Raw genomic sequence first — 16,293 nt, forward strand, 5'->3', positions numbered from 1 at the left:
GGACTAATGAGCTGTAGGGCCAGCTGTTAGTGTCTGTGGTCCTAAAGGCAACATCTGTTGGCCTGGAAACTCACACCTCCCATTGGTCCCCAATGATGCAGTCTAGAGGGTGAGCTGAGCTGTAGCAACAGTTTCTTTCTTTCTTTTTTTAAGAGAGGGAGAGAGAGTGGTGTTGGGGAGGCAAAGAAGGAGAGAGAGAATTTTAAGGAGGATCCACACCCAATGAGAAGCCTGTTGTAGGGCTTGATCTCATAGCCCTGAGATCATGACCTGAGCTGAAATCAAGAGTTGGCTGCTTAACTGACTGAGCCACCCAGGCACCCACCATAGAAGTTTCTTTCGATGACTAAATAAGTTATTGCTTTAAAAATAAAATAAGTGGGGCGCCTGGGTGGCTCAGTTGGTTGAGTGGCTGTCTTCGACTTGGGTCATGATTCCAGGGTCCTGGGATCGAGCCCCGAGTTGGGCTCCCTGCTTAGCAGGGAGCCTGCTCCTATCTCTCACACTGCCTGCTTAGCTGTGCTCTCTATCTCTCCGTCAAATAAAAAAATAAAATCTTAAAAAAAAAATAAGATAAAATAAGCACATTACAGAAAGGATATAACAAATACAGCAAACCTGAAAGATTTAGAGAAAATACGCCACCTAGAATCCCATTAGCCTAATGCATTTAATACCAGCATTTGAGTTTATTTCCTCCTAAATTTTCTTTATGCATATTTAAAGATAACTAAAATCATACTGTATACAATTGTGGATTCTGTGCTTTTAAATATAACATTGCCTCATAAGCATTTTCCTTGTTGCTAACCAGATTTTCATAACTATCCTTTAAACAAGTGAATAATATATTATTAAATAAATGAATAGTACTTTACTTATATTGTTAGATGTTTAGAATCTTTCCAATCTCTTGATATTACAAATACCATGTCGATACACATTTTCTGTATATTTTCTCTTCCATATTTTAGATTACCTTCTTAGAATTGATTTTCAGAATTTTTCAAAACTTAAAATGTTCCAGGACATCAACGTTTTATGACTTTTTATATATACTGCCAAATTGCTTTTTAAAGGGATTATATCAATGTATAGTCCCAAGAATGATGTGTGAGAGTAACAAACCTCATTGTACCCTTGAAAACGCTGGACTATTACATTATTAATTTTTTTTTGCAATTTCAGTTTCCAGGTGTGATAATAAACAAGTAAATACAGAGTATATCAGATGGTGATAAGTACTGTGGAGAAAAGCAATTTGGGGAGGAAAAAAGTGACAAGGGAGGGTTGATGGTGACTATTTTATGATCAGGAAAGCCCTTTCTAAAAAGATGGCATTTGAGTAAGAGCTGAAGAGGGAGCAAAGTAGAAGAATCATCTCTGGAGGGGCCCCTGAGTGGCTCAGTTGTTTAAGCATCTGCGTTGGACTGGAGTCATAATCCCAGGGTCCTGGGATTGAGTCTGTATCAGGCTCCCTGCTCAGCGGGGAGCCTACTTCTCCCTCTCCCACTCTCCCTGCTTATGTTCCCTCTCTTGCTGTGTCTCTGTCAAAAAAAATAAACAAAAACTTTAAAAAAAAATCATCTGTGGAAAGATGTTTTCAGGCAGAGCAAACGTGAAGAAAGCCGTTAAGGCAGATATATGTTGGGCAGTCCTGGAGGAAGAGCAAGACAGCCAGTGTTCCTCTTGCTGCTGAGAAGCGGGGTGCGTGGGAAGAGAGGAGGTCAGAGGGAAAGCGGGCCGCCAGAACATGGGAGGCTTTATCTACCCGTGTAAGGACTTTCTTTTATTTTGAGTGGGATGGGGAGGCATTGAAGGGTTTTGGAAAGAGGGGAATCAGGAATTGACTTGTGTTTCATGTGATTAGCCAATATGTTCAGAATAGATGAAATATGCTCAAAACCAATTTCAGCCTCTTCCCCAGCAAACCTCCTACATTCTCAGCATATCCATCCTCTGATTCATCAATGCTCAAAGCCTCAGTCATCTCTTGCATCTCAAAACCAATCATCACCAAGTCCTTTCAGTTCTCCTTCTGAAATGTCTCTTGCATTGCCTTCTTTATCCATTCCCATTGTCTAAACCCTATCCCAATCTAACCGATCTCTCCACTTTCTAGCTTTCTCGCTCACCACTTCTACCATTCAGTGCTTTCAGAACAATCATCCTAGCAAAGCTGATCGTTCATGGGTCCACCCTTTATCTTTGCGGCCTTCTCCTCTAATAAAGTCTAAATTCTTCAGAATGGAATTCAAACTCTTCCACTAATAGAGCAGTCAGAACTTATCTCCTATTATTATTCAGAATTAACTGTGCCTTCCTGTCTAACGAGTTTCTCAGCACAGCTGTGCATTTTCTTACCATACACCTTTGCTTACAGTGTCTCCCCCTTCCCCTCCAGCCCCACCCAGAAATCCTACTCATACTTCTAGGACCACCTCAAACGTCACCTTCTTTGTGAAGTCGTTCCCAGTCTGGCTGGAATTATGCTTCTTTCTTTCTTTGCTCCAATAAGCTCTCCTTCATTTACCCACACATTCTGTCCCATATTATACTAGAGTTTTGTGGTATGCCTTCTTTCCTACTTGATGATAAATTCCTTGAAGATCCACAGTCTTGTTTATCTTTGTGTTCCCTAGAGCACTTACTACAATGCCTTGAAGATAGTAAGTATCCAACAATAAATGTTTGTGGAACTTAAATTCCCTGAGGCTTTATTGTTAATTTGTTGTGGAAACAGAGCTAGGATTCAGATCATCTTACTCTCAGGTCCATGCAACGTTCCCAATACCATTCTTTCTTGATTTCTTCTCTCTGTGGTTCATTGTTATCTCATCCGACGTACATTTGAAAATGCTAAGGAATTTTAAGGAAGGATGACTAAACAAAATCTAATGGTAGAATCTACCTCCCATGCAGCCACTTAAGTTAAAGTGAACTTAATTTAGGGGCACTAAAAATTTGACTTTGGGGGTGCCTGCCTGGCTTAGTTGATAGAACATGTGACTCTTGATCTCAGGGTTGTAAGTTGAGCGCCACGTTGGGTGTAGAAATTACTTCAACATAAAATCTTAAAAAAAAGAAAAAAAACTGACTTTGACTCTAAAAATAAAAATTATAAAACAAGGCGCATACATGTTTAGAAATATTTTTAGCTTCTTAGAGTTTGATTTCTGAGCTGCCCTTAATCTTTTAGGAGCCAAGTTGCCATGTTTCTTGGTATGCTCTAAATTTGTGGTTTGGAGGAGAAAAGAAATAAAGTGGGTGTGATTTGGTTTAACAGCTGAAAGCAACACTTCTAGCCCTTAGGAACACGAGAGGACTTAAACATTTGGGATGAGACCTTGAGGCAAAGTACAATTCCCAATTATCCCAATCCTCCCCATCATGGAAAAATAGCTCAAGGAACTAGTGTTCTCAACTGGGCTTCCCCTTTGGTATTTGTAGTTAAATAAGTAAATTATACTCCCATACATGTTATACATTAGTATATGTAAAGTGAGCATAAAATTAAGTTACAGTATTTAAAATAGAGTAATAGCTAGCATTAACATGCACATATGAGAATTCTTTTTGAGTGACGAATGCTGATAACTTGGGGAAAAGAAGACTTGACTGAATTAAGACATATATTTTAGAGAATGGTTTATCGTAGCAGGGAGGAAAAAAGGAAATGGAATGACTCTTTCTCTCCTAAATAGTTTTGCTGCTTCTCTTCATTGCAACTCGGAAGAGGTCAACATTGCTATGAAAAATGTCCTGTTGAGGTTTTCACAAATTCAAATGAAATGGAATGAAATTAAAGACTTCTGTTTTACAGGGGGGAAAAGGATGAAACGGAAAAGCTAATTCAGCTCACTCCATTCTGTCTCACTCTGAGGGTTACAGCAGTGACTGACCTGCGGATCTGTAAAGAATTATAATACGGGATCATAGAAATGAAAGCAACTTCTGAAGTAAGTTCCATCTACCTCCCATCCTTGGTAAGTAAGACCCAAACCGCTACAGAGAGTTAGCAGTTAGCATTTAAGAAACTTTCCCATAGGCAGTTCCCCCCAGCTATAACCTGACTTCTACCTTGCAGAATGACATGGACAGTTTTCTTCTTGGGTTCAACAAGTAGATGTGAAGACAGCTTTTTTGCCATAGCTAATGTTCATAACCTTTTCTGTATCACATGGGTTATATTTTTGGGCAATGGGGAGAAAGCACAGAGTAGTGGGTAAGAATTCAGGCTTGGAGACAGAATTGTGCTGAAGCCACAGCTGTGTGATCACAGGCAATTTACTTAAGCTCTCTAAACCTCAATTTCCTCACCCGTAATGTGAGGATGATAATACCATTCAGCCGATCAAATTACTGTGAAGAACAGTCTAGAATGAGTACTGCCCGATAGAAATATAATTTGATACTGCAAATATGAGTTACATATGTAATTTAAAATTTTCAAGTAGTCCCTTTAAGGAAAGTAAAAAGACACAGGTGAAATTAATTTTAGTAATGTATTTTACCTGATATATCCAAAATATCATTTTAATGTGTCAGAAAAATTAGTGAGATATTCTACATTCTCTTTTTTGTACGAAGTCTTTGAAATCTAATGTGTATTTTGCACATATGGTTTATCTCAACTCAAACTAGTCGTACTTCAAGGGGCTACTAGTAAACTATAGGTCTGGAAAAAGGCTATAAAGCATGTAGCATTATGCTAGGCACGTAGTGAATGCTGAGAAGTTGGGGCTTCCACTTTTATCATTAATATTATTCTTAGAGAACAATGTAATCTTCTCAAAGCCTTTGCTTCTCCAGACAGACTTGTCTATGGTGCTATTAGGGGTACCTGGAGAGACTGGGTCACTCGAGCCTGGGCACTCCATTTACTTCAAGGGACTTCCTCATGGTCACTCTCTTCTGTTACATGGATGGAGCCACAATTAGTGGGATCCACATAGAGAATTTACCCAGTGAATGAACCTCAGAATAGAGAAGTATTTGTAAGACTTTAAAATAGAAGAAATCTCTCATGCCCAAAATATTATTTAATGGGATATCATCTTTAACTAAAGCATATGTAATATCAAATTTTTCTTTCCTTTCCATCAATTAAAATTGTTTTACACTTTACCATTAAGCATGTTGACGAAGAGGACACAGACGTAAGGAATACGCACACAAATACACATGTACGTGTGTCAGAGTTTTCTGGAATAGTGTACTGGTTCCTCTGTTGCAGGCTCTCTCTCAGCTCCCATCTCTTGCCCCACAGCTCTCCAGTGACCCCTGCCCTACTGTGGGGTGGAGTGCAGCCCTTAATGCCCAGGCCCTGGAGCCACGCAGCCTCTGGGAAAGTCTCAGTCTGACTACTCACTGATTAATTTTGGGCAACTTTCCTAACCCTTCTGTGCCTCACGTTGCCTTTGCAGTGGGATGATAAGAGTGCCCAGGCTTGTTGCAAGGAATAGGAGAGTTAACATATATAAAGAGTACTCAGAAGAATGCCTGGCTGTGGTAGATACTTTATTCTTTTTTTTTAAGATTTTAATTATTTATTTGACAGAGAGAGATCACAAGGAGGCAGAGAGTCAGACAGAGACAGAGGGAGAAGCAGGCTCCCCGCTGAGCAGAGAACCTGATGCGGGGCTTGATCCCAGGACCCTGAGATCATGACCTGAGCCAAAGGCAGAGGCTTAACCCACTGAGCCACCCAGGCACCCCTGGTAGATACTTTATAAGTAAATGTTTTATAAATAAAAATTGTAAAAAATGTACTTAAAACCCTGTCCCCGCACCGTGCCATATGTGCTTGAATGTGCTTTCTCTCTGTCTGAAAGGCTCTTCCCCCACAAATAGCATGGAATCGATCCTTCTTCCGTGCTGTGTTCAAACATCACCTCAGTGGCCCTGATCACTCTCCCCCTCCCCTGCTTGTTTCTGTCTGTAACAAGTATTACGGTCTGATATACAAAATAATAATCTGCTTATGTGTCTTCTTTGTGCCCCTTCAACTCCTACAAGGAGGCAGAAATCTTATCTGTCTATTTGCTACCCAGCCTAAGTGCCCAGAGCAGTGGCTGCCATAGAGAAGGGATTCCACCGTGTTTTCGGAATGGAGTGAACAGATGGGAGTTACTTCTGGACAGGGGTCCTGGGGATCAGGATAGGAGTAGTTGTCCCTTTCACTAAATACTCCTTTGCACCTCATCTTTTACCATGAATTTTTGTTCATTTCATAACGACAAAGAGTGTGAAATAAAATACTGGAAATCAAAGAATATACAGGGACCAGAGGGAGAAGACAGAAGCAGAAAGCAGTTAGACTTCAGGCATCTGTGACCAGACGAGGATTCTAGAGGTTGCCCCTGGAGGCCCCCTTTAGATGTTGTCCATGAGTACAAAGTGGAATGATGCCTAGAAATGACATTCAGCCCCAGTCTTGAAGCACACCATGTACACAGGTTAGCAAGAAGTCTTAATAAGATCATTCATATTGTGCAATGTGTGTTCTGTACCTATGGGTACAATGAGAAATTTTTCCATGGCAAAAGGCCTGTTTCCAGGCACAGTAAACAGAGCATTTGCTGAGGGTTGTTTGCCCCCCCACCACCACTGCGGCATGGACAGGCAGGTGGCCGTGGTGTATGTGATGCCTAGGGCAGAGAGACAAGACAGTCTGTGTTCATGGCCTCAGAAAGTGCCCTTCCTTATTTCCTAATAGGAAATTTCTCTGGAAACCCGATAAAAATTAAAGGATCCCTTGTAAGGGCACTGGATTTCAAATGAACTATTCTGTAAACATATCCCAACTAATTTGGGATAAAACTCTGCTCTGAGTTGCCTTTGGGGTCCTCTCATGGCTCTTTTTAATTTCTCTCTTTACTACCTCTATGCTCTTTCCTGTCAAGAGAAAAATAACTGATGAGTCTCCAGCCCCTTGGATAATGCATTACTCCTTCCACAATTTTTTGAATTTCAAAAGGGATTAATTGGAAATAAATAATAATGGTGATGCTATTGATAATGATATTAATAACACTGATGATCATTTATTGAATATTTTTTGTGTAGCAAGTATTCTGCTAAAAAATGGATACAATTTATCTTATTTAATCCTCCAAAAAACTATTGTTGACAAGGAACGGAAAGTCCCATAGTTAGCAAATGGGAGATGAGGGGTTTAGAAGCACTGTCCCTGAAAATTTTTGTTCTGAGGAATTCCATTATTAATTATTCAAATGAATGGATTTCTAAAGCGAGACATCTGACCCTATAGGGAGAGAGCTCGGGAGAGTCAGTCATAGTAACCCTCCCTAGCAATGAAACTGACCATCAAGGCTTGAAACTTTGAACAGTTCACTGTGTCTATGACTGCCTTGGTTCAAATCCTGACCGACACTCACGACATTACCAGGGGCAAGTCACATAACCTCTGTGCTTGGGATTATTGTTAGAATTCAATGAGATAATAAAGTGCTTGCGATAGTGTACGTACGTGTGTGTGTATGTGTGTAGAATGTATGTGTGTATATATATCATTCAGATGCCACATATTTTGATTCCTATATATCTCTATTAGAATAGTTTATTTCTAGCTTTTAAATAACAGAAGTGCTTTTACCTGATTTTTTATAATGTAGTTGTTGATCTATTTTCCATAGGTTTTTTTTTATTGAAAAGGTAGCATAAAAATAGAATTTTAAAGGAAAATACCCCAAATCTCATTTCCCTCACACAACAGTTATTTTTATTTTTTACATATTGCCTTGAAGTTTTGCTAACACTAGGAAGTTACGTGGCGAGGACACAATATTGAATCAGATTGGGATTTTTATCTCACATTGTCACAAATTAGCCATATAAAGTTGGGGGGGGTGGTTATGCAATGCTTTTTGTTTTGATTTCTCAGGTATAAAATAAGGAAGTTAGACTCGTATAGATGATCTTTAAGATCCCTCTAGCTTTAACCATCTATGATTTTTATCTATAGTCTACTTTATTTATTTCAAGATATTCATATGGGAATTGCATATCAAAGGTACATGTAAGACGTGTTTGCAAAGATAGTTAACTTTGTAAACTATGTATGGGAAATAGTTTCACATATATAATGAGTTCTGCAAAGGTAAGGTTATAATTAAGAACTGCAGGAATTTCCAAAAGTAGCTACCAAGTGACCAAAAATCTATAAAAATTAGTATCAATATATTCATGATATGTTTGTTTGAAACTAAAGTGTTAGGAAGCTCACCCATTAATTTAAGTAATACACATAGTTTGACAAGACCATTCTAGTCTTTGTTGATACACAGTTGTTAATTCACAAAAATGTAACATCTGTGTAATTTTTCCATGTATTCTTAATGTTTAAAGTCTCTTTCTAAGAAAATCAAAGAGGAAAAAACAAAAAGAAAGGAGTGACTCTTCCTGACTTAGATTATATTGGCAGAAACATGTCAATATAAATGTCTAAAATATCAATAACTATTAAGGGGATGAAGCAGTCACTCTCCCGCACTGCCGCTTGGTGTGTAACCTGGTATAACCTTTCTAGAGGCGATTTGACAATACTAATCATGAGCTTAAATATGTTCCTACCCTCTGGTCAGGTAATTCCACTTACAGGAATTGGTACTAAAAAAATAAGACGTGCACAAATGTTTTGGTGTCGTATCGTATATAACTGCAAAGAACTGGAAGCAACCTAAATGTCCAGAAATAGAAGAATAGGTGAATAACTAATGTCACACATACAGTAAGTATACGTATACATGAATATATGTTTATGATATATATGTATACGTATGTAGATTTTTTTCCTGCCTTGGCCAGATCTAATATAGATACTAAAAGTGATCATTGCTTTTGGCTTAATCAATATTTCTAGGTCTTTTCAGTGAACAGAGGAGCTAAGAAATATATGTAAATACAAACACTTAAAAAAAAATTTTTTTAAGAGCAATTGCTGTGCCCAACGTGGGTCTTGAACTCATGACTACAAGATCAAGAGCCACATGTTCTACCAACTGAGGCAGCCAAGTGCCCCTGAAATTACTAACTTCTAATTCAAATTCAGAACTACAGGGTTTCTGCCTAACCTCTTCTCTTTTACATCTTGATTTCCTTCCTCCCATGCTGTGATTCCTGATTCTCAAGGACACTGAACATGATAGAATTAGAAGATCCCATAATTAGTATTTGCTTATCCCATATTGTCCAGACCAGTGATATCGACACGACCACCAACCATAGGATTATCAAAAATGGTTAAAAAATGTTTCTGCTGTCCTTTTGGTCCTTAAGAAATATGCCTGTGTAAACTGGGCAATTCACAGACCTGTACCCCTAGGGATAAAAATATATGTTTATAAAAAGAATAAAAAATTAAAAAATTAAAAAAGAAAAGAAATATCCCATTAGGGATATGTAGTCAGATTACTGTGTTTTAAAGTTATTCAAAATAATTTCTCTGTGTGCCACCAATTGGATACAAAATTAGTTTAAAAAATAGGAATTGGATTTTTAAAAATTCGTATTTTTATAATTACATCAAATATTTACATGATTCGAAAGTCAAGTCTACAAAACAAGGTAAACAAGTCTAGTTTCTATCCCTATCCCTTCTATTTCATTCCTTTCCCCCTTTTACAGGTAACTACTATTTTGTGATGTTAATCCTTGCATTGTTTTATCTTTAATACAAGCAAATATATATACATGTGTGTATATGTGTGTGTATATGTGTATCTATATATGCAAATATATATTTATATCCATTCTTGCATAAATGGTAGGTTTGCTTTTCTCCCTCTTGCTATGTGCTCACAATGTATCCCAGAGATCAATCAATACATATAAAGTATACATAAAGATCCTGAATCCAATTTTATAACTGCACAGAGATCCATTGTGTGAGTCTATCAAACTTTGTTCAACCAATCCTCTATTAATGGACATTTGGGTTGTTTCCAGTCTTTGCTCTTATAAATAGCTTCTGTTCTATGGTTAGTATTATATTTAAACATACTCAAGTCTTAAATATATACAGATTTTTACTGTGTGGAACTATACAGGATGAACCTAGACCACCTTATACCAAATAACAAGGACATTATCCAAGACTAGTGGAGTCATGTTAAAAAAGTCAGGAGCTAATTTGAAGAGGCTAAATAGGAATAATTTAAGCATTAATAAGAATAATTAGATAAGATATACTGAAACATATTGAACATGTTTCAATTAATGAATTCAAATGATAACTGAAAACAACAGCAATGATAAAAGCAAAATAACAAAACACCTATTTGACCGCTATTGGCACATGCCAGAAAGTCAACTCAAGGAATAATAGGACTAAAATATTATTATTTTGCAATTCTTTTTTAAAAATTTTGTTTTATTTAAATTCAATTCTATTTTGCAATTCTTAATAAACCAGTGATTCTAGATAACATAAAAGAAGAGATTATTATACATTATGCACCTTCTAATGGCAAAACACACCATTACCTATGAAGCAGTCTTGAAAAAAAACAAAACAAAACAGGGGTGCCTGAGCGGCTCAGTGGGTTAAAGCCTCTGCCTTTGGCTCAGGTCCTGATCCCAGGGTCCTGAGATCGAGCCCTGCATCGGGCTTTCTGCTCAGCAGGGTGTTCAGCCTGCTTCCCCTTCTCTCTCTGCCTACTTATGATCTCTGTCTGTCAAGTAAATAAATAAAATCTTAAAAAAAAAAAAGTCCTTATCTTTTAAAGATCCAAATTGGAATATTTATGGTTAAGACCATACAATTTCTGAGGTGCCTGGGTGGCTCAGTCAGTTAAGCATTGGACTCTTGATTTTGGCTCACATCATGATATAAGGCTTGTAAGATCGAGCCCCATGTCAGACTCTGCACTGGGCATGAGGCCTGCTTAAAATTCTCTTTCTCCCTCTGCCCAACTTTTGGAATTTTCCAACTTTTGTTGGCTCGGTGACCAAAACAAAAACAAAAACAGGGAGCCTACGTGGCTCATGGGTTGGGCGTCCAACTCTTGATTTCAGCTTAGGGTCATGATCTCCTCCCTTAGCCTCCAGATGAGTGAGATTCTCACTTATCCTCCACCCCTCCCTCTCTAAAAAAAAAAAAAAAAAAAAAAACAGACGCAAACAAAAAAGATGATATAATTTTGGACATTTGCTTTAAAATAAAATGAATAGGGAAGAGAAAGAAGGTATTGATGGGTCGATGAGTACATGGGGTTCATTATGCTTTCTAGCTACTTTTGTTTATGTTTAAAATTTTCTATAAGAAATCATTAATATGCATTTATATAAAGTGGGTATTTTGAGAGATGTGTGTATAAACATCTATTATAAAGAAATACAAAAAATATTAATGGTGGTTACCTCTGGATGATAGGATTATGGATGATTTGGTGATTTATATTTTCTTTTTACTCTATTGTATATTCTATAATTTTATTTATTTATTTATTTATTTTAAAAAATTTTATTTATTTATTTGACAGAGAGAGATCACAAGTAGGCAGAGAGGCAGGCAGAGAGAGAGGAAGGGAAGCAGGCCCCCAGCCAAGCAGAGAGCCCAATGGGGGACTCGATCCCAGGACCCAGAGATCATGACCTGAGCCGAAGGCAGAGGCTTAACCCACTGAGCCACCCAGGTGCCCATATATTCTATAATTTTTATACCATACATATATTCTTTATAACCAGGAAAAAGCTATTTAAAAAGAAAAATCTTTTGTTTAACAATACCATTTTCATAGTTAAACTAAAATTCACTGCTGATACAGTGAATAAAACAACTTTGTATATTTTAAATATAATAACTGGGCAAAGCAAATTTTTAATATTTAATTATATTTAGCTTTGAGTGTCTACAGATAATAGCTCATGAAAATATAACTCTAAGTTTTGAGGTTTGGAAATTCTGTCATTTGGTATAATAGGATAATCTTAAATTTATGGCTTAGGAATAAACAGCTCCTTTTTTTTTTTTTTTTTTTTTTTGTCCTCCTTACATAACACAAAAACAACTGATCCAGCTTGGCACCAACTTTCTCCTCCAAAGTCACCTTTGTCTGAAATCTAGCACCTCAGGTTTCAGTCAAATACCTTGCAGATGAGAAAAGGTTTCTTAACAAAAATTTCTTGGAATTTTATGACAGTGTTCATTCCCGGCAGCCTCGGAGAATCCTTTTTTCATAGGTAAGTGGATGGGAGGAATGTTTCTCTCTCCTACTTTCTAGTGAAGTAAGTAAGAGAACAGGCGTGAAATCTAGTGATACAGAGAGCAAGCAGTTGAAATCACTCCTTTCGTATTGCTGACATCAATGTAGGGCCATGATAGCAGGTGCAATGAAAGAAAAAGATAGTTAATGGGTAATTTTAGCATATTAATAGTTAATATGGTGTACTGCAAGCTTTGCCATTGGATTAGGAGGAAATTAGTTCTTTGGGATCAGTAAAATAGTTTCAGACCAACTTATAAAAACAAGCATGTTTTGTAATTACATATGGACATTTAATAATTATACCATCTGAATGATCTATAATTAGATAAGTAACCCTTCATTTATTCTGAAATAAAGATATCTAGTATTCCTTCTTCTTTTTGTTCACATGTAATTTTCTCCTAAAGAAACTACAGTCAGCTTCTTTTCAAAATATATTCGCAGAGTATCATTAGAGTAACGTTTTGTTCTAAATGTAGACTTTAAAGCAAAGTCATTGGTAGATGTGGTTATTCATTTGGAAGTGAAATTTTCTGATTTAACAAATGGCTAGGGGCTGATAATGTTGATTTGGGTCCATTTATCCATTTGAGGTTCCATGGATGATTATAGGCTTCACGTAACTTCAATCTACACTTGCAACTCTGCTCCCCACTTTGTGCTAAGTATTTTCATATATAATCAATCTCAGTTCGTTGCCATAACCTTATGAAATAGTTATTTTGGAGATAGGTTAAATTTCTTGCTCAAGGTCACACAGTAATCAAGCGCACTGCAAATCCTGTGATACCCCTTTTCAGTGATGAACACGGGTGGTTGAGAGTGTTTATAGCTGACCTTGGTGCCTAGGATGGAGCCTTGTACTAGAAAGTGTATCAAGTCAGTTCAAAGTATGATGTTCATCTGTCTCATTGTAAAAGCAGGGTTCTCTGCCTCCCATGCACAATGGGAGATGGGCAAGAGGTGCAGCATGTTTCCTATTAGAGCAAAGATGGAACCAGTTGAGAAGGAACATCTCATGGAGAAACCAACTAAGAAGCATCAAGGGGAAGAGAGGGGGCGATCTGTTCTTCACAGCTGCTAAGGCAAGCCAGCTTTCTGCCTTGACATTTTAATAAACTTAAGTAAGTTCAGACATCTTTAAGCCTGGGAACCAACAGCTTTTGATGTGGTGACCAACAAACTAAAGGTCAGTCTGAGAAAGTTGATTCTTGACATATTTCCAACAAAGGTCACTTGTTTTATCCCAGTGGACTCCAAGTTAAGAATTAAAAACCTCAATGTTGGTAAATTATATGTTTGAAATACTGAGAGTTCTAATTAGACGTACAACCCAAATGCTAGGAGAGCCCACTCTATTCATTTACTCATAATTCTATGAAAAAATGTTTGTTTGGGGTGTGGTTTCTAAAAGCCATTTACCTTCAGGCTTAGTTAAAGAACAGAATGTATGAGAAAAGAATTTTCCAACTTTTATTGACTCGGCGATGCAAAGGAAAATATAAGAATTTGTGTGCTTGGTAACTCAAAATTAATTGATCTACCAAACTTGAAATTTCAAGTCTAAATGCTAAATTCAATTATAAATTTCAAACAATATTTTTTCTAAGCATACCCTTATTCTAGCTGCTAATACTACAGATTCATTCTGATGCACACGAACTGGGCATCAAATTATTAACCACCCCTCTAAGGTTGTATTAGAAGTTACTTCTAAGAGTATTTTATTTGTGGAGACATAAATGCAGGTTACACAATACCTTGTAAGTTGCCTTGAACGAAAGGATTTTAAAAATAAATAGGAACAACAAAAATAAAACATGACTAACCCTCCTGCCATCATCAAAACAAATGTTTCCAAGGACCTGAAGCCAAGAAAAGAGAAATCCATAAACACAAAGGCCAAGATAATCAGTGAATCTACCAGGTCTCCGTAAAGGACAAAACAAAACACTAAAAACCAAACAAAACCCCAAATCCCACCCGCTTCGAAGGAATGAATACTGAAGAACATTGACCCTTTCTGCCTCTCCACCTACTGCAGAAATCCCAGCCTGCAGCTAATTTTAAAATGATCAAATCTCCAAAAACTGGGGAGATGTATGTCTTAAAAAATGTAGTCGACTCCATTGCCTGGGTCATACCCCCATCAGCTGGAGTAGTAATTATTGAGGGAAGGGTAATCCACTTCATTCATTTTAATAACCAATTCTTTCTCAGATTTGCCACAGAGCCAACTCAACTTAATTATTAAAGCACAATAATATTGGATTGAACTATTTTTCAATCCAAGAATTTTTATTATAGAGAAAAGGCTTGGACAATTTAAGCAATTATGTGCTTCATTTCTCCTTTTCTGTAACTCCATTCTTGCTTATTTGTAAGGTATTGAATTTAACTTGCTTCATTCTTAATGTTTTACATCCTGTCATCTTCTTTTAAAAAATTTAAACTTGATTTAAAAAAAGCTGCGGGCTAAGTGTTGGTGGCTAGATCCTATGAGTAACCAATCATAGTCCCTAGAGTTCAGAGTGCTGACCTGAAGAACAGCAAGCCAAATTTTGGCCGTCCTGAAAAACTCTATGCACACAACTAACACATATTCTAGAGTTTACCACACCGCTCCCGAAACACTTCTGTGGATACCCAACCCACAGGACCTCTCCTTATACCCAGACACACAACACTTCTTTTCATTTGGATGCAATATGGCTAAAAGGCCAGGTCACTTGAAAGGCAACTGAACTTGGAGTCAGACTCCAGGTGAGTTCCAGCTCTTCAGGGAACCAGTTAAAGGTAATTTATCTCAGTGGGTAAGTGTGTGCCTGAGAAAGCCAGAATGTGGAGATGCAAATCCTCGTTTTCCACTTTCTAGCTATATGACTCTAGGCACGTCATTTAAATCTTATGCCCAGTTTTCCCATTTCTAAAATTGCCATGATATCAATAAGAGCCTCAGAGAGTAGTTGTGAGGATTAGATGTCTTAGCAGGGCTGGGGTGCCTGGGTGGCACAATTGGTTAAGCATCCCACTCTTGGCTTTTGGCTCAGGTCGTAATCTCAGGGTCCTGAGATGAGTCTCACGTCAAGCTCTGCACTCAGCCTGGAGTCTGCTTCAGATTCACTCTTTCCCTCTGCCCCTCCCCTCTACACACTCTCTCTCTAAAATAAATAAGTAAATCGTTTAAAAAAAATGTCTTAATGGGGCTTAAAGCAGAGCTTAAGCATGCACTAAATGCCAGCAATTATTCTTCCCAGCTGCATGACCTTGGGGGAAGTCACCTAACCTCTATGAAACTTTATTTCATCATCTGTACATAAAAGGATTGTGGACCTCACGTGGTCTTTATGAAGACCAAATAAGCTTATATAAGTACGTGGCAGTTATTTTTTGAAATGTGAACAAGTATCAGGCAACTTTTTCAACCAAGCAGAATTAGTTCTGTGCTTCTGTAATACTTGAAAAACACACATACACACGCATATTCCTGCGACAGCACTTGTCACATTGTATTGTAAGAATTTGCTTACCTGTCCATCTCCCCCACTAACAGTACCTCCTCTGATTCACCTCTGGACCCTCAGCATGTTGTTCACACCTAGCATAGGACACGCACTTGATAAATATTTGTTGGAATGAATATTGTCCAAACTGAACAGGAATTCTCAAGGCCTTTGCTAGAAAATGACGGATTACCACTTTCTGACAAGTGTCCTCAATAGACCACCCAGAAATTCTCTTGTTCCTCACCGGCACAATATATTGAGATTTTTGTCATTTCCAATGCAGCCAATTTGTGTGCTTACACTCATTTTTTTCCTGGGTGGCTCAGTGGGTTGAGCCGCTGCCTTCAGCTCAGGTCATGATCACAGGGTCCTGGGATCGAGCCCCGCGTCGGGCTCTCTGCTCGGCGGGGAGCCTGCTTCCTCCCCTCTCTCTGCCTGCCTCTCTGCCTACTTGTAATCTCTGTCTGTCAAATAAATAAATAAAAAATCTTTAAAAAAAATTATTATTGAGCACCTATTATGTGCCAGGTCCTATGCTGGGCTCCATATGGTGAACC

General features: G+C 37.8%; 1 protein-coding gene across 1 annotated transcript in view; it reads right to left on the reverse strand.

Moving 5' to 3' along the window:
- Positions 1-16,293, reverse strand: part of MKLN1 (muskelin 1) — a 338,468-nt gene that overhangs the window by 296,734 nt on the left and 25,441 nt on the right. Inside the window, exon 3 of the mRNA XM_032305386.1 lies at positions 15,761-15,828. Coding sequence (XP_032161277.1) covers positions 15,761-15,768 — 8 coding nt within the window. The 5' untranslated portion in view covers positions 15,769-15,828. The remainder of the gene's footprint in view (positions 1-15,760; positions 15,829-16,293) is intronic.

Source organism: Mustela erminea, chromosome 11, assembly GCF_009829155.1.
Source record: "Mustela erminea isolate mMusErm1 chromosome 11, mMusErm1.Pri, whole genome shotgun sequence".
Classification (NCBI taxonomy): Eukaryota; Metazoa; Chordata; class Mammalia; order Carnivora; family Mustelidae; genus Mustela; species Mustela erminea.